Source organism: Geotrypetes seraphini, chromosome 2 (genome assembly GCF_902459505.1).
Source record: "Geotrypetes seraphini chromosome 2, aGeoSer1.1, whole genome shotgun sequence".
Classification (NCBI taxonomy): domain Eukaryota; kingdom Metazoa; phylum Chordata; class Amphibia; order Gymnophiona; family Dermophiidae; genus Geotrypetes; species Geotrypetes seraphini.
Window position 1 is genome coordinate 84853698 of NC_047085.1, and position 25052 is coordinate 84878749.

General features: G+C 42.5%; 1 protein-coding gene across 4 annotated transcripts in view; it reads right to left on the reverse strand.

The window, feature by feature from the left end:
* The window catches only part of WWP1 (WW domain containing E3 ubiquitin protein ligase 1), a 252071-nt gene that overhangs the window by 168603 nt on the left and 58416 nt on the right, over window positions 1-25052 (reverse strand). For all 4 annotated transcript variants that reach the window (XM_033933270.1, XM_033933272.1, XM_033933269.1 and 1 more), the window contains 3 exons: window positions 21312-21402; window positions 18811-18949; window positions 9727-9851 (listed from right to left, as the gene is read on the reverse strand). In XM_033933270.1, coding sequence (XP_033789161.1) covers window positions 9727-9851; window positions 18811-18949; window positions 21312-21381 — 334 coding nt within the window. In that variant the 5' untranslated portion in view covers window positions 21382-21402. The remainder of the gene's footprint in view (window positions 1-9726; window positions 9852-18810; window positions 18950-21311; window positions 21403-25052) is intronic.

The following is a 25052-nucleotide window of genomic DNA, read 5'->3' on the forward strand; positions in this document are numbered from 1 at the left end:
AAAAATTTATCTTCCTTTCCCTGTGCAGCAACAGTGTTTCTGACCGGTTCCTTGCTGCAGTCGGTTTTCCATTCAAAGCTACGGGTGTCGACACCTCGCACGATCCGCTGTATTGGAAGCCTTCTCTCTGACGTTGTGACGTCAGATGGAATGCTTCCGACGCACCCACGGATCGCGCAAGGAGCCGACAGATGTGGCTTTGAGCAGAAAAACTGCTGTAGGGGAGCCGGCCAGAAGCTAAACACCTAGCAGAGGGAGCACAAGTTGGGCCACGGACACCCCTGATTTAAAGTTTACTGCCGCAGGTTAAGGAAAGCAGCAGCGGCAGAATAGGGAGGGTGGCTGGCTGTGCACCTCCTTGGGGTATGCACCCGGGGCGTCCCCCCCTCTCCGCTCTCCCCCTTGGTACGCCACTGCTGCTGTTACCACCCCTCCCCCTCCCCACACTATACACACTATCTTTGTCAGTAAGAGCAGGACCAATATATGCAGAGAGTATACACAGGCTGTAAGATTCTATCTTACCTTTTATTTTCACTTCTGCTGCAAACTGAGGCAGTAACCAAAAATGAAAGAATTGAAAAGGCACCAGTACTGCATACTAGAGTGTACAGGTTAAAAAAAAAAAAAGCAGCCCTGAAATTAAGCCAGACAAAAAGAACCAATATGCAATGAAAATACAGTAAAGTAAGCCTTTGTTGTAACTGTATTATCCTAGTGTTTTGAAAAGCCAGAATAAGAGAGCTGGGGGCGGGGTAGTATGCTGTTCTTACCAGTTAATTTCCATTCCTTGATTCCTGCTAGACCAGTCCAGCCTGACAGGTTATGTGAAGTTCGAAATTTTATATAATAAAACATACAGTACTCCCCTGAAATTCGCAGGAGTTCCGTTCCAGGAAGCCCTGCAAATTTTGTCAAAAGGCAGGGGAGGCAGGAGAGGGCAGCAGGAGCGCCGGCGGGTGAAGAAAATCACTTGTGGTCTGCTCCGACCGCCTCTTCCTGTAGAAAAGTCGTGATACAGCAATCAGGAGCTGCATGTCATCAACCATGGAACAAACTTTGCCATAATGCGAGATATCCCCAACTTCTCTGTTAGGATGTTGTCGCACGAACCAATGGAGATGTTGCATTCCTCTTCCATTTCTCTAACAGTTAATCACCAATTAGTGCACACATGAACTCTCACTTAATCAACATGATCATCATCAGTTGACGTTGATGGTCTTCCAGTTTGCGAATCGTCTTCCACTGATTCACGACCACTTTTGAAGTATGAATACCATTCAAAATACCTTTCACGACTCATGGCATATATCCCACAAGCCACTTTCAACATTTTCATAAGTTTCTGTAGCGATTTTACCCAATTTAAAACAGAACTTCATGCTATAGTGATTGAGGTCGCAATGATGAAAAATAGCCAATCACGAAAACATACTTTCACAAAACCTGTTGTAGCTCGGAGATGAAAACAGATATCAACAATGGAAAAAAGGAGGTTTCTTATGAGGTTTCAAGCTACTCAATGTTGCCTAGCACATCTCAAAAAAACTTCCCATTGATGCTCAATTCAAACCGTTCTAGAACTTTCTGAACAGACCTTCGTATACAGAATAAAGTCCACAGAAGTCTGACCAACATTAGCTTAGTTCTTCACAGCCAGAATCGCTATTTAACCAACATTTGACAAATCAGTACTCATGAAGTCATTTAAGTTTTTTGGTTTTGTTTTGACATGTCATGCTTTGTGCAGCACTAGGTTCATTCTTCCTGTTGAGTGTAAATAAGAAATTTTTTAACGTTTGGGGCTATTTGATATGAAAAACATTGCTCAGGGAACAAAAGATCTAATCTGGGAACTGAAACCACATCCTCCAGACAGCAGATCAGGCCACACTTTTACAGAAATATTCAAAAGGCTCATTTTGTAAAGAGTTATCATCCACTACCTTTAGTAATTTCTTCTTTGTTTCTCCTGTACCATATCACTTCAAAGACAACCAGTCATAACTGGAAAAATTGGGATGCATTTATGACATTTACTTCCATATTTGCTATTTGGAAGATACTACATTACTAAGAGCATTTTTACTTATATTGGATCTTTAGTTACAGTTCAATAAAGCTTCCTCAGTTCAACCAGTTAGAAATAAAAAAGAGAGACAAAACTCATCTCTTACAAAAACATGTTTGTTTCTAAGGATCAAAATAAATGATTAATCAAAGTTCAACTGAAGGGTTAAAAAATAATAGAACTTTGGACACAATGAAAAATAAATATGTACAAGAAACTAACATAAAAGAAGTTACCTCTCCAGTCATGCATTTATTAGGTTTTATTAACCATCTTTATGAAAAGTTTCAGCCATGGTAGTGTATTTCTAGAATCGCTGATTTTTAGGGATACAAATATGGCGCTAATTTACAAGGAGGCGCTGAAAAGTTCTCAGCCCAACCAGGAAAGGAATTATGTGGAGTCATGAAACTTACAAGTTATTCCACAATTTCACCCTTAAGTTCAACACTCTTGGCATATTGTATGTGAAGACTTGGAGCATACTTACTGGCACCTGCATTCCCAGAGGCAGCCAAAGCCTGGAAACCCAAGAACAGACCTTCCAGCACATGCTCTACCAGCCACAGCCAAACATTGTGAGTCAGTCTAATCAGAAGCTGGAGCTCTAGAAGCATGCTCTATCAGAACCAGCCAAAACCTAAACCCTTGAAGCTGCTCAACCAAAGGCCAGAGCCCTGAGAGCATGCTTACCTTTCTAGCACAGGTAGCCGAAATATGAAGACTGAAACCCCAGCCATACTCTTAGAACCTGTTGTACTAGAGGCAGAACAAATCCTGGGAATCTTTTCAACCAAAGGCTGGAGCACTGGCAGCATACTAGCATACAGTACCTGCACTACCAGGGGAATCAGTTAGCAGATTGGTGCTCTAGGAGCCTGCTGAGCTAATAGAATCAGCCCTTAAACTGCTGCCACAGGAGCTACAAACCTGATCTACTAGGGAAATCAGCTTGGAAACTATCATCCTAGGAGCTTGACTAGGAAAGGTGACCTAAAGAATACTGCTCTAGGGCCTTTCAATATTGCTGCACCAGTCCACATGCCTGTACTATTTACTGGAAACAGAGAAACAGTGAACAGCAGAAGGCAGTACCTACTAGAGGGAATGAAGTCAGCTCTGAACTTTTTTTTCCTATTAAATGGAAGGGGAATAAAACTCATTTCTCTGAACCAGTCTGTCATGGCAAGTAAGAATAAAAGGATTGTAAAGATTAACAGGTGGTATAGAACATGCAAACTGAATGAAATATATGGTCTATCTTGTTGTCATTTTCTATGTCCATATATAAATGTATGAGATGATGGGTGTTGAAAACCTGAGTTGTATAAAGTTGCTTGAGATTGATTTTTGGCATAGAAGTGATTGGTGCTGATATTATTGTCAGACTTATATTTTATGTAGATTTTTTACTTTTGTAAGATGTTTGAAATGTTTGTGAAGCTCTATAATGTGTAACCGCCTTGTAAAAGGCGGTTTATAAATAAACAAACCATAAACCATGTACTTACCCTGGTAAGCTCTTTTCCAGTAGATAGGTGAAGGTGAGACATTCTAGACAATAGGGTTATTTTCTCATACTTACATGCTCTGCAGAAGGAATCCACTCTGGATTTTTCACTCGGCCTCTGTAGTACCCACTACAGTCAGTACCCAAGCACAGAGAGGTTCTACTCACCTATGTGAAGTAGAAGAACCTGTAATAACAGGCTAAATAAAGTGTTCTGCTGAAAGTAATAAAACAATACCATTAACCGCCAACACAGGCTCCAAAGGAGCGAAGCACAATTCCCCAAGAAAATGAACATAGAAATAAATTCTTACCAGAGAGGCCTCCAAAAAGCAGCTTGGAGAAGCATAAACAGACTGAAACTGTAAACAGGTGCAGAAAAGCCAGGGCAGGGAGTCTAAAAGGTCTCACCTATCTACTGGAAAAGAGCTTACCAGGGTAAGTGCATAATCTCTTTTTCCAGTGCAATAGGTGAGACATTCTAGACAACAGGGACGTACAAAAGCAGTCCCCCCAAATAGCAAGGCCCCTAACACCAAGGACCCGAAGGCCAAGTCCTGCCTTGCAGCATCATTTACTCTGTGAAACTTAGAAACGTGGGAAGGTAAAACCACATTGCTGCCCTGCAAATCTCCTCAGGAGTGACAGATCTAGCTTCGGACCATGAAGAAGCCACACTCCTGGTAGAAAGTGCCTTGACAGAAACAGAAAACTGTTTCCCAGAAAGAATGTAGGCTGATGAAATGGCCCTATGGATCCATCTGGATATCTGGGCCCTAGAACGGGAGCACCCCCGCTTAATCGAATGAGTCAGAACTAACAGATGGTCAGAGAAGCAAAATTTGTGAATGACCTCCCATCCATGCATGAGAACCCTGCATACGTTGAGGCTAGAACAGGCAGTCCTGAATCGAGGAACCTGTCGGCAAAAAAGCAAGCATTCGTACTGCTTGAGCAACATGAAAAGCCAAAACAATGACCTAGAGCACTGTTCTTCAACCGCCAGTCCGCAGAAAATTTCTGCCGCTCCGCGCAGGGCCGGCGAGATCAATGCAGTTAAATTTCCTGCCCCAGTGATGTTGGCGGAAATCTGCTGTTCCTCCCAGCCTCGGGCAATCAAGACAGGCTGCCGACATCGGGCATTCCCTCTGTGAGTCTCGCCTATGCGGAAACAGGAAGTTGAAACAAAATAGGCGGGACTCAGAGAGGGAGGTCCCAACGTCGGCAGCCTTTCTTGATCACTGCCCCTGCTGAGTCGCCGAAGAGGGCTGCGGGGAAGGTGTAGATGGAAGGGAGAGAGCTGCGGGTGGTCAGCGGGTGGATTGGGGCCATCGGCAGCGTCTGTGCTGAGAGTCTGCCCACGTGCGGGATACGGCAGGTAGGGACCTCCGGCTCATCTTGGGCAGCAGGGCCTGCGGTGCAACGCTGTTTGTGCCGGCTTGGGGGGGCCGCGAATGTGCAGGGCGCGCGGGAGCAAGATCATGGGGAGCCTTCGACAGTGGCTGTCTCCCCTCCCAGCAGCTCTTATACTTGCCAGGGCAGTGATTCACTTCGGCAACTTCCCCTTTCCTCAGAGGCGGCTGCCTAAGTAAATCACTGTTGCAGGCAAGTACTGAAAGCTGCTGGAAGGAGAGGAAGCCACTGTTGGAGGCTGGGAAGCTGCTGGATAAAGGGAGAGCTGCTACTGGACCTGGAGGGAGGTAGGAGAGATGCTACTGGGAGGGGTGGAGGGAAAGGGATGGGAAGAGAGTTAATGTTGGATAGGGGGAGGAGGGAAGGAAGAAGGAAAAAAGGAAGGAAACAGCTGGCAAGGAGATTACAGGAGGGGAAGGCGGTCAGGGTGGAATGGAGAGATCGGATGAGGGAAAGGGGAGAGACAGAGGAATGAGAAAGTAGAGAGAGATTGATGCTGGAAAGGGGGTCAGCAGAGTAATGAGAGAGGGATAAAGATGCTAGATCTGGTGTAGGAGAGCTAAAATTGAAGAAAGCAGTGAAGCTGGAATGAATGGTGTAAAAAGGAGAGAGGAGGCACAGGCTGGATGGAAAGGGGAGAGGGGCATAGAAAGAAGTCAGATACATATGGAAGGGGGAGAGGGCAGACAGTGGATGGAACGGGCAGATGCTGGATTGAAGAGACAGGGCAGATGCTGGAAAGAAAAGAGTGAAAAGAAGATGAAAGCAGAGACCACAAAAGGTAGAAAAAAATAATTTTATTTCTATTTTGTCATCCTATATAATAAAACTCAAAGCGCGCATGCGCACTAGAGTTTTGTGATTCCTGGCTCCATGAGGTGTGCCTCCGTGCCAAATTCGATTTTCGAACACGGAGGCAGGCCAGAACACGGAGCAACTCCCCCCTCGCCGTCACTCACCGCCAGAGTGCCGCCTCACTGCTGTCGCTGATTTGGAGGGGGGGCACAGGCGCACCTGCCAGCATCTTCTTCTCACCCTCCTCCCTCTTGCCTGCTCACCCGCCCACAAAGCACTGCGCAGTGCTGCCGCTAGCCTCGCCATCTTCTCTCCACTGAGGCCCGCCTTCCTCCAACGGACTCTTCTCGGTCTTTATAAGCGGTACCGCTCCCCCAATTCCCTTTATCTCAGCGGCAGCAGCAGCAACGGTGGCCCCAGTGGTTTTCGCAGCCTTCCATCACCAAAATGGCCCTACCAGCCGAAATTTACTTTTAAGTTAAAAGCCGCTGCGGTGGCTCCTCTTATGAGCCGCAACTGCGTCGGAGAAGGCCAGTAGGGCCGTTTTTCCTACGATCGAGGTGGAGAGCAGGGAGGCCAGAGACTAAAACGAATCCTGCATGCTATATCGCGGCAAGGGAAGGGGGGGCGGCAGGGAGCTGGCCAGACCGCGGGAAGGGAAAGGTGGGGTAGGGGGAAATGATGCTGCTGCTGCACAGTGATATGGAGGGAAAGCAAAATACCGCTGCTGTTGCTGCACAGGAAAGTTGGGGGGGAGGGAAATGCTGCTGCACAGGGAAGTGGGATAGGGGCATGGAGAGAGACAGATAGACAAAGGACAGAAAGAAAGACAGGGGCAGGTAGAAAGACAGAAAGAAAGACAGATAGACATATATTCTAGCACCCGTTAATGTAACGGGCTTAAAGACTAGTTAGAATATATCAGATTTGAAATATATATCCTGCTAGAGACATAACTGGGGACTGCAAAGCCCAGGCAGTGCTTCTTTAGCTTCCAGCTGGTTTAGGGCTCTCTCTGACCAGGGGGCACTCCCCTAACACTATTCCTGTCATGTGTGACTGCAGTATTCAGTTAGCATGATATTTCTGTGTAGCATTCTGTAATAATTTGGCTTGTTCAGTTTTCTTGATAGTAGAGGGGATATATGTGAAGGGAAGGGGAGATAGGGGGTTTGTTGGTCCTTGCTCTGTATATTTTTATATTTATAAAATGACAATTGTACAGAATATTGTTTCTTTTTATACTTTAATAAAATACGTTCAATATAAAATCATAACTGAGGCTTGTGCGGATGGGATCAGATTTGTGGGGACCGAGCTTGCGGAGAAAGGGCGGAAATGTGTTTTTTTTATTTCAGTCTTAGTAGTCTGCCGGTCCACAAAATAATTCTTTTATTTCTGCCAGTCCACGGGTGTAAAAAGGTTGAAAAACACTGACCTAGAGCATCAAATCCATTAGAGAAGCATCTGACAGAAGGCCAAAGATGCTAGATAAAGCTAGCCAGCACCAGGCTAAGGTCTGAGGCAAGGATAGAATGAACATCTAGCCATCTGACATCAGGATAAGCCGCCAAAGAGGACCAACTGTCCCAGGATCTAAGTAAAACAACCTGGCACCAGGACCTCCAGAGAAGTTACCGTAAGGTCAGTATCTTTCCCGCGGGAAGAAAGGCAAGCATCAGCTAGATTGGAGCTGAATATGGATCCACCTGGTCTTGGATGCACCGGTGTTAGAAGGTCATGCACCATAGCATATGCCAAACCCCTGGACGCCTTCTTAGACTTTAGAAGAGCCTCAACAACAAGGGCAGAACATCTCATATACCCAAAGGTTGCATGCTCAAGAGCCTTGCTGAAAGAGCAAAAGCCCCAGAACTGGCATAGTAACTGGATTCTGCGTGAAAGGGTCCAAAGAAGCGCTCAGCCCAAAGGCTATGACCCACATGTCTAGGTGAACTAGCTGAAGCCACTAGCATAATGCAGCCAAAAACCACCAAAATCCTCTGAAGGCCATGGTCGACCAACTGCCCAGGAGTAAAAACAGACAGGAGAAAACTTCTGCTGTCAGAACTGCATCAGCACATCAAGCCATCCGCTTCCGGGCTCAGAACTTCAACAGAAGAAATAAAAGCATCTTCCTGTATCATGAAGTGGCCATGAGATCGATATGGGGACTCCCCTAGTACTCCACAACCATCTGAAATGCCTGTGGTACTTGCCCAGATTCAGAGACCGTCCACTGAGGAGGTCTGCTTGCACGTTGTCCACTCTCGCCATAATGCTGCTGTCAGCGCCAAGAGAAGATGTTCCCAAGAAAAAGAAGGCGGGCTTCCTGAGCTAGAGGAGCGCTCTGGGTCCCTCCCTAGTGATTGACATAGGCTACTGCCACTCAATCCTTTGGAATCTTCTGCAACCTCATATGAGACAAACAAATGGCCCTGAGCTCCACCAGGCAGATGGACCACTCTCTCTGTGAGGGTGTCCAACCCCTGAACAGGACAACGATTACAATGAGCACCCCAGCCCGAAAGCCGGCATCTGCCATCACCACGATCCAGGAGACAATGAGGAGCAGTACACCCCTGCAGAGGGATTGTGGGTGAATTCACCAGTCCATGCTTGCCCGAGCCTCTAGAGGCTACGGCAGACAAATCTGCAAGGCATTACAGTGTGGCGCCCAGCGAGAGAGTAATGCATGTTGAAGAGGACACATGTGCTTCCTCGCCCAGGAAACCACAGCCAGTGTGGCAACCATGGAGTCTAGAACTTGACGATAATCCCACGCCGAAGGAGCCGGCTTCTCCAAAAGTGCAGAAATCTGGGCACACAATTTCTGTCTGCGAGTCTCGGACAGCTAGACACAGTCCGCAGCTGTATCGAAGAGGACTCCCAAGTATGCCAATGACTGCGGGGGCTACAGACCAAATCCTCCAGCACCTGTTCTACTGTGCGATGTTCCTCGGCCAACAATGGAGCTCTGATCAACCAGTCGTATAGATAAGGGTAAACTTGCAGACCCATCTCCCTCAGGTAAGCTGCCACCACCATCACCTTGGTGAAAGTCTGAGGTGCTATCGCCAGCCCAAAAGGCAGAGCTAAACACTAGTAATGCTGCTCCAGAACATGAAACTGGCTAACTGGCCAATTCCTTTTTTGGTACCTGTCAGCAACAGACCGAAGTCTGAATTCTCAAGCAGGCAGAGCTTCAAAATTGCTTCAAACGCGAAATTACCTGAAAAGGGGATGACATTACATCAAATTTAAAATAATAAAACAATGACAGCAGAACACACACAGCTGCATACATGCTTGCAGAAATAAAGACTGTAGAGAGCGATAAACCGATCAGTGAAGTACTACAGAGGCAGAGTGAAAAATCCAGAGTGGATTCTTTCTGCAAAGCATGTGAGTATGGGAAATAACCCTATTGTCTAGAACAGGGCTGCCCAAGTCTGGTTCTCGAGATCTACTGGCAGGCCAGGTTTTCAGGATATACACAATGAACATGCATGAGAGATTTGCATACCAAGAAGGCAGCGCAGGCAAATCTCTCCCATGCATATTCATTGTGGATATCCTGAAAACCTGGCCTGCCAGTAGATCTCGAGGACCAGACTTGGGCAGCCCTGGTCTAGAATGTCTCACCTATTGCCCTGGAATAGCCTTCTTTCTTTTTTGCTGGTCCTCCCAAGCTATTTACCTCAGCCTTCATTTAGCCTTAAAATGGGTGAATTGACCTGTTAACGAACAAATTTTATCTCCTGTTGCTCATGTTAGGTTAGTACAATAGGAACTAGCAATGGTTTTGTACACATTTAAGCCTTAAAATGGGTGAATGGACCTCTCAAACACATTTTATCTCCTGTTCATCATGCTAAGTTAAGTACTATATGAAACCAACAATGACGTCATAAAAGTTATTATTAAAACTTACATTTTCTGTTGTGCGTTTCCAAAGCTTGCCTTAAATCTATAGTGGTCTTGCCTAGTAACGCATCAGCTTTTAAAGTATGATGGCTCCACACTCTAAATTCCAGTACAGTATGTGGTGTCACATTCCTGTTTATAACAAAAATTTAAATCAAGTTTGAATATATTAGACCTAATTAACTGTTCAAGCTGTTTCAATCATTTCAATTACGGTAAATAATTCTTTCTAGAGCTATCTGTACAATCAAATGCAAGAAGTGTAAAAAAAAACCCAAAAGCATTATGTAACAAGGAGAAAACAAGGTATTGCTGCTTTATCTATAATAGGTATTTTCCACAGATGATAAGATTAATGGGGCAGGCACAGAAATAGGGTGACATCACATGTTACAGGTACCAAACAACTCCCCAGAGCTCAGAACTTAGTGTAGAAATGTAAGCACGCATGGCTCTTCCCATGCACAGCAGTTTCCTTAGTACTTCAATTGGTTCCAAAACTCAAAAGGTTTAGGCAACTCTCAAGGAGAAAGAAGGCACTGTGGGCCTGATCAATCCTGCTGTCTACTGAGAATACCTGTTACAGATAAGCAACAATGCTTTTTCCATCAACATGCAGAACTCCCATGTTGGAGCTCCTCAGGACTTTACATAAAGACTCAAAATGTGGATTGGTTGACATTTTAAAAAATGAAGTTATATCATGGAAATATTGGCCAACACAGTTTGACCAAAACACAATCCTTGACTCTAGCTTGGTCCAAGCAGTAGTGCAAAGAAAGAACAAGGAGTGAGGACCCAAGTTGCTGTTTTACACCTTGTATCCAGCTAAGCAGATTTAAGAGTCCCTTTAACTACAGTGACTTTAATTTGGTGAATCTACTGTATAAGCAAATGTGTATGCCTCTGAAAACCAATCAGAATTAGTTAAGAATGTTAGTCGATTTACCACAGTTTACAGTTTATTTAAAATTTGACATACCGCCTAGGTCAATCAGAATAGAGTGGTGTAAAATTTTGTTGATGGCTAGTATACCCATCCTGCTGGGGTCAATGTAGACCAAAAAGCTGCAAAGATTTGCTGATCAACTTAGTTCTTTTGGGTGTAGCATTTGAGGGTCCAATTATAGTCTAGAGAGTGAGGTCTTTCTTATGTGAATTATCATCAGTTTTTAGATAGAGCATAGAAAGGGTCATTTTCGCACTGATGAAAAAAATGTCAATATCTTAATCTAAGATGAATTCACAGAACTATTTTGATAGAATGAAATTACATTTACAGCTTCTGGGTTACTAGTACTTGAATTTCACTCACTCTAGTAGATGTGAACACTACTAGAAAGAAATACTTTCTAAGTAAGGTGCTTAAGAGAAGCAGACACAAATGGTTCAAATGAGGAATTCATAAGGCAAGTTAAAACAAGATGGCACAGGGGGCTTCTGCAATAGTAGATGGACATTAAGAAGTACTTTTATGAAATGGGAAATGATGGGATACTATGAAGCTAAATGGCTATCAACTGAAGCATGTTGGGCATAGAGAAAATTAAGATACACTTTAACTGAAGATAATATATAATGTAATTAGACTATGATGATAGACATGTAATAGGGCTGTAACCAAGCATCAGCGGATAACAAATCTTTCCCATGTGTATTATAGGCCAGATTCTGTAATGGGCGTCTAAAAAAGATAGGTGTCTATTGCAAGTCAATCACACTGAGGTGCCCATTACAGAATCATGCTTAGCGGCACCTAACTTAAAGCTTAGGTGCCTACATTATAGGTGCCTAAGTCCTTTAGAGCAGTGTTCTTCAATCGCCGGTCTGTGGACGGTGCCAGCCCGCAAAAAAATCTTGACGGGTCCCCGCCACAACAAAAGATGCCTGCATCAGCTGACTTGCAACTTCCTGTTGCCATCGCTATGCCGGGACTTCTACCTTTGCCGGGACTTCTGCCTTCCACCATGTATACTGGGACTCCTGCCGCATATGCCTCCTGTCTTTGTCTCCGCACCCCCAGACCAGCAGCGGCAGCTCTGTGTGCTTTTAACTTCGGCACACAACTGCCCCTAAGCAGTTGTTTAGCCGCGGTTTCATGAGACAACCTCGGGGCATTTGCTAGGTCGGCCCGCTTCGATGATGCGATGTGGGCCGGCCTTCCAAAGGGCCCGAGGCTGCCTCATGAAACCGCGGCTAAACTACTCCTTAGGGGTAGGTGTGCCAAAGTTAAAAGCACACAGAGCTGTCGCTAGCCTAAAGAGCAGAAACATTTGCTGGAGAGGGAAGGAGGGCAGGGAGAAGGGGTACTCCTGGACAAGGGAGGGGAAGGGGGTACTGCTGGACAGGGGAGAAGGGGAAGGGAAGAGAGTGACTGGACAGGGGATAAGGGGAAGAGGAAAGGGAGAAGGGGTACTGCTGGAAAGGGGAGGAGGAAATTAGGAAGGAAACAGCTGGCAGGGAGATTAGAGGAGGGGAAGGAGTCAGGATGGAATGGAGAGATCAGATGAGGGAAAGGGGAGAGACAGAGGAATGAGAAAGTAGAGAGACTGATGCTGGGAAGGAGGTCAGATGAGAAATAAGGAGAGAGGGACAAAGATGCTAGATCTGGTGTAGGAGAGAGAAAAATGAAGAGAGCAGAATGAATCGTAAAAAGGAGAGAGGAAGCACAGGCTGGATAGAAAGGGGAGAGGGTCATAGAAAGAAGGCAGATACCATATGGAAGGGGGAGAGGGCAGACAGTAGATGGAAGGGGCAGATGCTGGATTGAAGAGACAGAGGGCAGACGCTGGATGGAAGAGAGTGAAAAGACGATGAAAGCAGAAACCAGAGACGACAAAAGGTAGAAAAAAATAATTTTATTTCTATCTTGTGGTTAGAATATATCAGATTTGAAATATGTATCCTGCTAGAGCTGATGTTAGACATAACTGGGGAGTGCAAAGCCCAGGCAGTGCTTCTTTAGCTTCCAGCTGCCTTAGGGCTCTCTCTAACCAGGGGGCATTTGCCCTAGTTGCACTCCCCTTAACACCATTCCTGCCATGTGTAACTGCGGTATTCTGTTAGCATGATATTTGTGTAGCATTGTGTAATAATTTGACTTATTCAGTTTTCTTGATAGTAAAGGGGATATATGTGAAGAGGAGGAGAGACAGGAGTTTTGTTGATCCTTGCCCTGTATTATTTGTATTTATAAAATGACAATTGTACAGAACATTGGGTTTTTTTATACTTTAATAAAATATGTTCAGTATAAAATCATAACTATTTGAGGCTTGTGCAGATGGGATCAGATGGTTTGCGAGACCGAGCTAACGGGGATGGGGCGACAATGGTTTTTTAAATAAATTTCAGTCTTAGTAGTTTGCCGGTCCACAAAATAATTATTTTATTTCCGCCAGTCCATAGGTGTAAAAAGGTTGAAGACACTGCTTTAGAGAATCACGCTTAGCAGTGCCTAAGTCTTTCTCTACCCCTAAAAACACATACTTTGGTGTATCAGCGCCTATCTGTTATAGAACCGTGCCCAAGATAGGCACCTATCTCCCAATTAAATTTTACTTTATTCAACTATGAGCTTGTTAAAGCTCATTATTAAAGACATTTTACTAATTAAATTAGGCACCTAACATTAGGCGCCTTTTATAGACTTTCCCCGTATGTGCAACTAATGGATGATTTTCAAACAGCTATCAGAATGTTCTGGATAAATATTGGTAAGCTCAAAAGAAACTACACAATGCTCAATTTTCAAGATTTACATGAGGACTAGACATGTCAGAGTTGGATCAAGGCATCCTGATGTTAAGAAATTAATACTAACAATCCTTAGAGCATGTATTGTGGTAGAACTACTAGCTCTTCCAGAGAAGGAAACTAGTTCTGCCAAAATGGCATCATGAGGCAAAAACTAGTAGTAATAATTTTTTTTAGTTACATTAGAAGCAAAAAAAAAAACAAAAAAACATCACTTTAAGGGATTCTGTGGGACCCCTGTATGGTCAAGGAGCAACAAAAGGGGCACTCAGAGAGGATAAGGTCATAGAAAATGTAAAAGATCTACCTTAACCATTAATAGTTTTCAAGGGCAATGCGGAGAAACTGAAAGAAATCTTGATTACCTAGACCAGATGGTATACATCCAAGGGTACTGAAAGATCTTAAACATGAAATTGCTGATCTGCTGTTAGTGATCTGTAACCTGTCGCTAAAATTATCTGTAGTACTTGAAGACTGGAGGGTGGCCAATGTTACGCCAATTTTTAAGGAGGGGCAAGATTAAAGAAAAACAGGGAAACAATAAAAATACTTCCTCTTGAAAAGCATGATTTAATACTGACGGATTAAGTGGAATTTAATTCCCTTCTGCAACATTTACATTGTTCTCTGAGGGACAGAATTCAAAACAGCATGAGGTGAACACAAAATGAATGGTACAAATTTAAGAACTAGGGCCGATACTGGCCAAACTTCCATGGTCTGTCTCATAGTATAGCAATTCAGTTTAGGATGAGCTGGGGAGGGTTTTGATGGGAACTCCAGTAATTTGAAATATGAGAATGATGCTGGACAGACCTTTACAGTCTGTATCCCGCAAATAACGAGATGGTTCGGATAGTCTAGAGTAAACTATATAGATACTGAGCTTTGACAGCAACTCTAGTAGTTGGAACCTAAGGACAGTATCAGGCGTACTTTTATGATCTATGTCCCAGAAATATCAAAGAAAAAAGAAGATTCAATTTAATCAAGAATTTATAATGAGTTTAACTACTGGGCAGACTGGATGGACTGTTGGGGTTTATCCGATTCTATATAGGTCACCTAAAAAATATCTGTGCCAACTACTGCAGCATTAAGCGCGATTCTATAAAAATTAGGTGCACTGTACAGAATCGCACTTAGCACTGCCCAAGCAGCATTAGGCATTGCTAGGCTTCCTATCTTTAGGCAGACCATATTTATGCTTTCTTCACCAAAATACCAGAATCTAATTCAAAGAGAGGCACCTAATTTGAAAACATGCACCTTTAACTGTGCCCACTTTTAGGCAGGCACTTTGGACTAGGCAAATCCTTTTTATAGAATTGTGTTTTTCAAGTTAGGCACCTAACTTTAAATTAAGTCTAATTAACAGCAATTATGAGGTGTTATGTGTCAATTATCAGCACCGATTAAGCCTATTAATCAATTAAGTTAGGCATATCAATGTAGGCACCTAACTTTAGGCAGACTATATAGGATTTGCCTAAATACTCTTGATGATGACACAAAGCCAAATGGTAATACATGATACCGGAAGTAGTACTTCCCTATTACAAATCTCAGATACTTCCTGTGACTTGGATATCTGTATGTGTGTATATGAATCCTTTAAATCCAGAGAACATAACCAGTCTCCTCTTTAATCATAGTAAGGAAACCATCATGAACTTTTGATTGACCAGATATTTGTTAAAGGTCCTTAAGCTGAGGATGGAGCAAAATGCTCCCATCTTTTCTGTAATCAGAAAGTACCTGGAGTAAAATCCCTTCCCTTTCTCTCTATGGAATAGATTTGATCAGGTTGGTCTATAAGAGTGAAGAGAGTTCTTTGTAAAGCAATTCCTGATGCTGAGAACTTAGCTTTGATGCTCTTGGTGGACAACATAGAGAGAAATTTGTTCACAATACAGTTGGTTACCTACTTGAACAATATTTAGAACCCACTAGTCTCAGGTTATAAGAGGCTACTTTGCTTGGAAAAAGTAAAGTCTCCCTCTTAAAGGAAGATCATCCAGGATGGTTAGAAATTGAGGTTATGCTCTGCTGAAGCCAGTCAAAATCTCATCCCTGCTTTTGACTGGAGAGCAGGTTGGGATTTTTAGGGCCTCAACTATCTAAACTGAGAGTGAGGTCCCAAACTATTTAAATGATCTGATGGGTAGAGGAGAGGTTGTAGGGGAAGAATATCTAGCAGTAGCAGGGACTGTGTTGCCCTCTTCTAAAATACCACATGGATGAGAAAGTTGGGCCAGGAATGGGTCTGAAGAGGGTCGATAATAGCAGCCTCCTGTAGCATCTCTCTGAAGAGATTCTCAAGGAGCATTTGCAGCTTCTCCTGAAATTCTGACTTTAGGTCCAACGTCCATAGCCACATGACTCCAAAGATGCCAATCACCACTGCAGAGTATCTGGATGTCATATCAAAAACAAAAGTAGCACACACCTTGTTTTTCCAATCTCATCTCTTTGGCAATTATCTGAGAGTTCATCAGTTCTCTCATAGGGAAGAAAGCCAGCAAACTCCACATACTACATATTATGTTCTATAAGTGCATGCTCATAAAAAGCTGGTAAGAAGCTATACAGTATACAAGCATAGTCTTCTGGAAAAATGTTGCTCCCCTCCCCCCCCCAAACTCTACAGCACTGAATAGGATTCAAAATTCAGCACTAATAATTTTGAAACCATAGCTTTATGTCAAAGAAGCTCTCCGTGTGATTTTCAAATTTCCTCATGCACTGCTTCTTAAAGGCTGCCATAGCAAAGACATAAGGATAACAGTCCGAGTGGCCATGTCCTCCCGAGACAATTGGAAGTTAAGTCTTAGCTCCTTGGAGCCTGAGTACCATCACAATATCAAGAAAGGTGGAAAGAAAAGCAAACAGCAGCCAGCATGGTTAAAAGAAGTGCAAGAAGCTATAAGAGCCAAAAGAACATCCTTCAAAGAATGGAAAAAGAATCCAAATGAAGAAAATAAGCAGGAGCATAAGCTCTGAAAAGTTAGATGCTAAGAATTGATAAAGAAGGCTAAAAGAGAATATGAAGAGAAACTTGCCACAGAGGCAAAAATTCACAAGAAGAACTTTCAGGTACATTAGAAGCAGATAAGACTGTCAGGGAATCCTTGGGACCGTTAGATGAAGGTGCAAAAGAGGCATTCAGGGAAGACAAGATCATAGTGGGAAACTAGAAGATGTCAGAGATCTAACTGTATCAGAAATGGTTTTCAAAGGTGACGATGCAGAGGAAATGAAAGAAATCTCAGTGAACCTACAATTCCATCCCTACTAACAAGCGGTCTGCAAACAAACCCAGACCTCCTCGTACTAGAATCTGCTCTAACCTAAGATTTAGCCACATCACTTATCACCAAGAAAAAGAAAGTACAACCACACCCGTGCCTTGCACATATATCAATGCCAAATTAGTAGCCAACAAACTACTCCTTTTATGTAAGCTGATTACCACTAATGACGTAGACCTTACCTTTTTCTCAGAAATCTGGTTTAAAGACTCAACTTGTCCAGAACTTTCCCAACTCTGTCCACCAGGATATAGTATCATACATGCACCAAGATCAGAAAAGTGAGAGGGAGGCCTGGCTCACATCTATGAGTTTCTTTAAAATCACCCTAACAGAGGCATCAACCCTTGAAAAGCTAAAGAGGTTAGGGCTCTTCAGCTTGGAAAAGAGACAACTGAGGGAGGATATGACTAAGGTCAACAAAATCCTCTGGATTTGACTTTTTTATTCTTTCAGAAGGTACAAAGACCACAGGACCCTCAATGAAATTACAGGCAGTACCCTGGTTAAGAATGAGTTCTGTTTTTAAAACCATTCTTAAATTGAATTTGTATGTGACTCAGATCTTGTTTCCTATATGTTGCCCGTGGCTGATCCAGAAGCCTTCCCTCTGAGCACAGAATAGTGGAAAACTTTCTTTCCCTCCCAAAGTCTGATTTTAATATTCTTCCCACTTTCTCTGCCTCGAGGCTTCTCTTGCATCCTTTTTCATCCATCTCACTTTTCCCTCTCCACCACCACATCCAACATTTTCCCCTCTCATCTCTCTTCTCCATGCATCTCTACCTCACTCCTCTCTCATCACCTTGTCCAATAATTCTCTCTCCCTCCCTATGCCCAACAATTTCCTCTTTCTTCATTTTCCTATGTACACCATCTCTTTCTTTCTCACTCAGCCACCCATGCCTAACAATTCTCCCTATTCCCTCCCCCACCTCAGCATATTTCCCTCACTCCTTCCATCCTATGTCCCAAGTTCATGCTCCTCTCCCTCCTTCCATTCTGTGTCCCAAGTTCATAACCCCTCCCTTTCTTCCATTCTTTGTCTGAAGTTTGTGCTCCCTCCCTTCCTCCCGTGTCCCAATGCACTCCTCTCCCTCCCTCCTGTGTCCCATCACGCCCTTCTCTCTACCTCCCTCCCTCCATTCTGTGTCCCAAGTTCATGCCTCCCTCCCATGGTACCTTCTTCTGGCCGGCTCCCTCCTCCTCCTTCCAGCTGCACTCGTTTCTCTTCACAAAGCCAATGGCAGCTTTCTCCTTCCTTTGTTGGGATTTTTTTTTTCCATCTCCCACATATACACATGCATTTTCCTGAATATAATCATTTACATACTAAACTGTTGCATTTAGGCCTACTAGAGACATGGTATAAGTGGGTACCCCTAAATACCGTGTTTCCCTGAAAATAAGACCTACCCTGAAAACAAGACCTAGCATCATTTTCGGAGTAGGTCTTAATATAAGCCCTAGTCCCAGGATTCACCGGCAACTCTGCAACCCGCCCCCCCCACCCGCAGCCAACCCCCTGCTGACCCGCCATCCTTCCCTCCCTGCTGACCCTGAGCGAGCCCTACCTTCAACTGAAGCAGTGTCAGGCCGGCAGCAGTTTAAACAGGCTGCTTCAGTTTTGTCCATCGGGTATTTCACTCTGCCACATTACTGATGATGTCATCTATGCTAGTATTCTTTAATGGAATCTTGGCACCCTGAAGCCATTATAGAATTTGCATTTATGTGCTATATCTAAGTGCCTAACCTTTGGCACCCTTTTTAAAATTGCCTCTTGTATATCTTAAGCATACATGAGTATTATAGTTTTAGTTGTTACCATCTCAACTAATAAGCAACTCCCAATCTTCACCATCCTCACTAACTGAATCAGAAAAGAAAGATCTAATATTTTTATGGTTACTTACTACTTCTCAAGACTTCTTCCTATAAACTGTAATATAAGATAAATAACATTTTAATCTAAATTCAAAATCACATTTTTGATTTCCAATAAGATACAACATACTTACACAGTTAACTGCTCTTCCCACTTTGGATTAGAAGTACTATTTGACTTGGCTGTTTTCTTGATTTCTCCATTGACAGCTAATTCTGTATACACAGATGTTCCAAACCAGTTCTTTTTCCTTTTCAATTTGGCACTAGAAACTGAAATGTAATGAAAAAGTAATGAAATTGATCTACTGTTAAATTTAATTTTTTTCAAAATTTTCCACAGTAAATTAGTTCAATAAAATCTTGTACTGTATTACAGTATTTAAAGACCATTAAAGGCCTGTATGTTTGAATATCGTTATAATATTGAACACGGAAGGACAGTGGATTGGATATGAGAGCATTGGAAAGAGGTGGGACATGGTTTCAGCGATTTGAGGTGTGCTGTTATCTATGTTGTTATGTACAAGTATACAACATCAGGGCAATTTGGAGAAAGATTGCATCAAAGAAAACAACAGTTAATACATTCTTTGAATACAGTTTGGTTGACGGGTCTTAATCAACGTATTGAGTGAAATGCATTTTTTTGAGATTTTGGTTTTTTGAGTTTTTGAAAGTCTGCGGACCCAAAGTTTGCATCCGCTTTTGCAAGCCGCCATGCAATTTGTGTTCAAGCACAGCAAGATCATATTCCCCTGAAGAAGCCATAAGTTACAACAAAACAAGATTCCTTGTTGGGAATTTTGGACGCCAGTGAACGAGTGTTTGAAAGAAGTGAAAATAATTCCCATCTACAGAAACAGTTGCAATATATCTTGAATCCTTCTGAGAACCTAACCACAAAAACTTCCCCCTCTTTTACGAAACTGCGATAGTAGTTTCTAGCACAGAAGCAGCGCTGAATGAGCATCGGGAGCAGCGCGCGTCATTCAGCACGGCTCCCCGCGCTAGAAACTGCTATTGCAGTTTCGTAAAAGGAGGCCTTTGTTTTACTTTTATTCAATCTAAGTTGTTGTGTGGAAATCCAATTTTCAATAATATTAAAACAAATCTTTATTTTAGAAATAATATCTGTTAAAAATGAAGATATGAGTACAGTGGTGCCTCGCATAACGAACGCCTCGCACAACGAACGCTTCACACAACGAACTTCATGTCTTGATTCACACAACGAACTTCGTTTCACACAACGAACTTCACACAACGAACTTCGTTTCACACAACGAACTTCGTTTCACACAACGAAGTCGCCCGAGCTGCCGATGTATTGCATCCTTCCGCGCAGGCACTGCAGGCAGTTGTTAGTCACTGCGCTTAACTGCCCTCTCTCACTGTATACAGTCGTCCTTTTAAGATAAACTCAATATTTTTTATATATCATGGCTTCTAAAAAAAGCAGGAAGGTGATTTCTGTTGAAATGAAACGGGAAATAATTAGAAGGAGTGAATGTGGGGTAAAACAGTGTGACCTCGTCAAAGAGTTTGGCCTCAGCAAGACCACCATTTTGACAAATTTATCTTTTTTTATGTCATCTTAGCATATTTTATGCTGCAGAACGAATTATTTTTTTTAACATGTATTGTTATGGGAAAACGCGTTTCACATAACGAACTTTTCGCATAACAAACTTGCTCCTGGAACGAATTAAGTTCGTTGTGTGAGGCACCACTGTACTGGCAAAATCACTATTATGTCATTTACATATTATGTAATTTTGAAATCCTGCTTGGTCCAAAACAATACCTAAAGATTTCATAAGTATACTGAATAACGAATAAAGAAGGAGAGAGTGGGGAACCTTGTAGAACCCCACTCAAAGGACACCAACTGTCTGAAAATTTGTTGTCCTTTTTCACAATATAATGCCGTTCTATCAGAAAACCCTGGGACCATGTAAAAACTGGACCATCATTTCCAAAATAAATTTAGAATCTCCATAAACTGATCAAAATCCACTACTTAAATCAAATTGAATATCTATAGCATAATGGCCCATACATAATTCTTTGCCATATACAATTAATGCTAAAACCACCATTTCTGTACTATGATTTCTTCTGACCCCTGATTAAGAGGTGTGAAGAATGTTAAGATGTTGAAGATAATAGTCTAATTGTTCCATAGCAGGGCTTCTACTCTTTACCATTTATGAATTGTAAAATTTAAGCTTATTTTCCAGTTAATGAGGGATTCTGAAAATACATAAAAATCTGTTTTATTGGTGTTTTTATGCCACTGGTACCATTGCTGGATACTTTTATAGTGGGAATCAAATATGTGTGTTTTGCTTAGGAGTTAACAGCGCAGGAAGGGCACAAAAACTAAGTGGAGGATACAAGACAAGCCAGAAGAGAGGTGAAAAAGTATTAGAGAAAGTGGTGTTTGGAATTTATTCAACAAACTTATTCAAAGGTTTTTGGAGGGGTGTTTTAACAGCGTTTATTGAGTAAAACCTAAAATCAGAAGCCCAAATTATTAAGTTGAAACTGGTACAAGTTAGTTGCATATCAAAAATGCAAAATTCTAACAGGAAATGTACTGTCCCTTTACAATAACTGATGACAGACCTACCTGTTACATATAGCTGTTGTCTTCTGTTAAGGCTATTTCTGGTGTCAGATCTTGGTGAGCCTGTGGCCATGACACGGTCTGCAACTTTAGCCTGCAAAATTAAACATATTAAAAGCACAAATTCAAGATAAACTGCATAAATTAGCACAGTCTCCAAAAAAATATAAAACTAATTCCCCTTCTTTTACTAACGCGTAATGCAGGTTTTAGCACTGGCAGCGGTGATAACTGCTCTGACCCGTGCTACACATTAGTAAAGGAGGGGGGTCAGCTGCATATTAGTAAAACAGGCACCACTGAAAATAATGCAGCATGAAATAAAATGCATTAGTAAATCTAACCTTTAAATTTACCATATACACTCGAATATAAGATGAGATTTTGGGGCCCAAAAAATGGCCCAAAAATGGGGGTCTCGTCTTATTATAATAATAATAATAATAATAATAATAATAATAATAACTTTATTCTTGTATACCGCAATACCACAAGCAGTTCAGTGCGGTTTACAGGGTAAGAGACTGTACGTTTACAGCGAAGTTACATCGAAGTTACAGCATATTGGAAACAGTTCAGAGCGATTTATACAATGCAGGTGTAGAGAATTAATTAACAATTATATGGTATAGACCGGTGGCAAATGCAAAGTAAACCAATACTCAGGTCAAGTCGGTAGCCGCCGCTTCAGTACTCCTGTTTCAACGACAGGTAATACTCTCCTAAACACCCAATGAATGCAGCAAATTTGCAACCTATCCCTGAAAACAGGAGTGATTCCAGAAGATTGGAAGATAGCCAACGTCGCGCTCATCTTTAAAAAGGGATCAAGAGGTGACCCAGGAAACTACAGACTGGCGAGTCTCACCTCGGTTCCGGGGAAAATGGCGGAAGCACTGATAAAAGAAAACATCGATGAACATTTGGAAAGAAACGAACTTCTGAAAACAAGCCAACATGGTTTCTGCAGGGGGAGATTGTGCCTAACTAACTTATTGCATTTCTTCAAAGGAATTAACAAACAGATGGACAGAGGAGACCACATAGACATCATATACCTGGATTTCCAAAGAGCCTTTGACAAGGTGCCTCGTCTACTCCGGAAACTGAAGAACCATAGGGTGGACGGAGACGTACATAGATGGATCAGAAACTGGTTGGCGGGTAGGAAACAAAGGGTAGGGGCGAAGGGCCACTACTCAGACTGGAGAAGGGTCACGAGTGGTGTTCCGCAGGGCTCAGGGCTCGGGCCGCTGCTATTTAATATATTCATAAATGATCTAGAAACAGGGACGAAGTGTGAGATAATAAAATTTGCGGACGACACCAAACTATTTAGTGGAGCTCTCTCCCCTCTATAGCGATTAACTTGTTCTATTGATCACTCTCTCCTCAAAAATGGATTTCCTGTCCTATTAACCCTCTTTCTTCCTCCCCTCTTAAAGTCAATCAATTTGTACCTTTGCTTAATCTTTGTAAACCGCATAGAACTTCACGGTATTGCGGTATATAAGCTGTTATTATTATTAAAGAGGACTGCGAAGAATTGCAAAGGGACTTGAGCAAACTAGGGGAATGGGCAACAAGATGGCAGATGAAGTTCAACGTTGAGAAATGTAAAGTATTGCATCTGGGAAGCAGAAACCCGAGGTACAACTATACAATGGGAGGGATGTTAGTGAACGAGAGTACCCAAGAAAGGGACTTGGTGGACATGACAATGAAGCCAAAGGAACAGTGCGCAGTGACCGCTAAGAGTGCGAACAGAATGCTAGGTATAATCAAGAAGGGTATTACAACCAGGACGAAAGAAGTTATCCTGCCGCTGTATCGGGCGATGGTGCGCCCGCATCTGGAATACTGGGTCCAATATTGATCGCCGTACCTTAGGAAGGATATGGCGTTACTCGAGAGGGTTCAGAGGAGAGCGACACGTCTGATAAAAGGGATGGAAAACCTTTCATACGCTGAGAGATTGGAGAAACTGGGTCTCTTTTCCCTGGAGAAGAGGAGACTTAGAGGGGATATGATAGAGACTTATAAGATCATGAGGGGCATAGAGAGAGTAGAGAGGGACAGATTCTTAAAACTTTCAAAAAATATAAGAACAAGAGGGCATTCGGAAAAACTGAAAGGGGACAGATTCAAAACAAATGCTAGGAAGTTCTTCTTTACCCAGCAAGTGGTGAACACCTGGAATGCGCTTCCAGAGGACGTAATAGGGCAGAGTACGGTATTGGGGTTTAAGAAAGGATTGGACAATTTCCTGCTGGAAAGGGGGATAGAAGGGTATAAATAGAGGATCATTACATAGGTCCTGGATCTGTTTGGCCGCCGCGTGAGCGGGCTGCTGGGCACGATGGACCTCAGGTCTGACCCAGCAGAGGCATTGCTTATGTTCTTATGTTCCTGCACTCTACCCTTTCACCGCCGATGCTAATTTCTGAAATGAAGGCCCCCTCCGATGCTGCTCCACTATCGATGCTATTTTCTGATGGGCCCTCTCCCTCCGATGCTGCTTCTACCGCCGATGCTATTTTCTGATGGCCCGTCCCCCTCCCCTATACTGGCTCCTGCTTAGGTCTTTAGTGCTCCCTCCAAAGAATCTGATGCTCAGGGCCGCACAGATCGGCAAGCAGATTTTTCTGGCATCTGCAGTTTGGAGCACCATCACTGACCAGTAAGGCTGGCTGTCTACTACTGGTAATTGCTGAAGCGAGAAAGCAAAACAAAAACCAATACTGTGAGATATCCCACAGTATTGTTTTTTTTATTTGGGTTTTTGGATTTGTGGGACCTTTTTGTTTAAAATCTTTTTTTTTTTTTTTTTTGGTGTCCCAGTACTCTCTACCTGGCTTTAGTATTTTGGTAGTGATTGGGGAGGGGGGAGGGGGGAAGGGGAATTTGTTGGACCTTTTGGGTTAAAATCTATTGCTGCTGTGGAATTTGTTGGACCTTTTGGGTTAAAATCTATTGTTGCTATGGAATTTACAAAAAATTGTGTTAAACATATGGCAATGATATCTAGTCTTTGTAGACTTTCTCACCAGGATCACCCAAATTTCTACTCTCAACTTATATTCGAGTCAACCTTTTTTCCTCCTTTTTGGAGGGAAAAAGGGTACCTCGTTTTATACTCGGATCGACTTCTATTCGAGTATATACGGTAAATAGAAAAAAATTGACTGGATGTTTATCTTTGAACCCTCTCCTCCCTTTTATTTTTTTTACTGAATCTTTCAAAAAGATATACAAGAAAATACTTGATATAGAATAATTAAACAAATATATAGCAATCCATGATATAGTGAATACCAAGGTGAATTACAAATTGAAATTAACCATAAAATAAAAGACAGCTAATTAAGTATATATTCCTAATCCTGATTCCCTTACCCCATAACTCCAAAATCAAATTATGAAGGTAAGACAATCTGTAATAGAAACTTATTATCCAGAAATATAGATAATTGACTAGGGAAAAAATAGATATATATACTGAACACCTCGAAACTTAATTAAACATTTTACAGGAAATCTTTAAAAGTACCATCATTATTAACTACACTTATATGCACAGCCAAGAACCGCTGATGGCATTCCTGGATTTCTTTGCACAAATTTGGAACACAACACACTTTTTTCCCTAGAAATATATTTGTACAATATTTGAAATATAAATTTAGAATATTACTCTTATCAGACTCAAAAGTAAATGAAACAAGCAGAGTAGCCACTATTTCC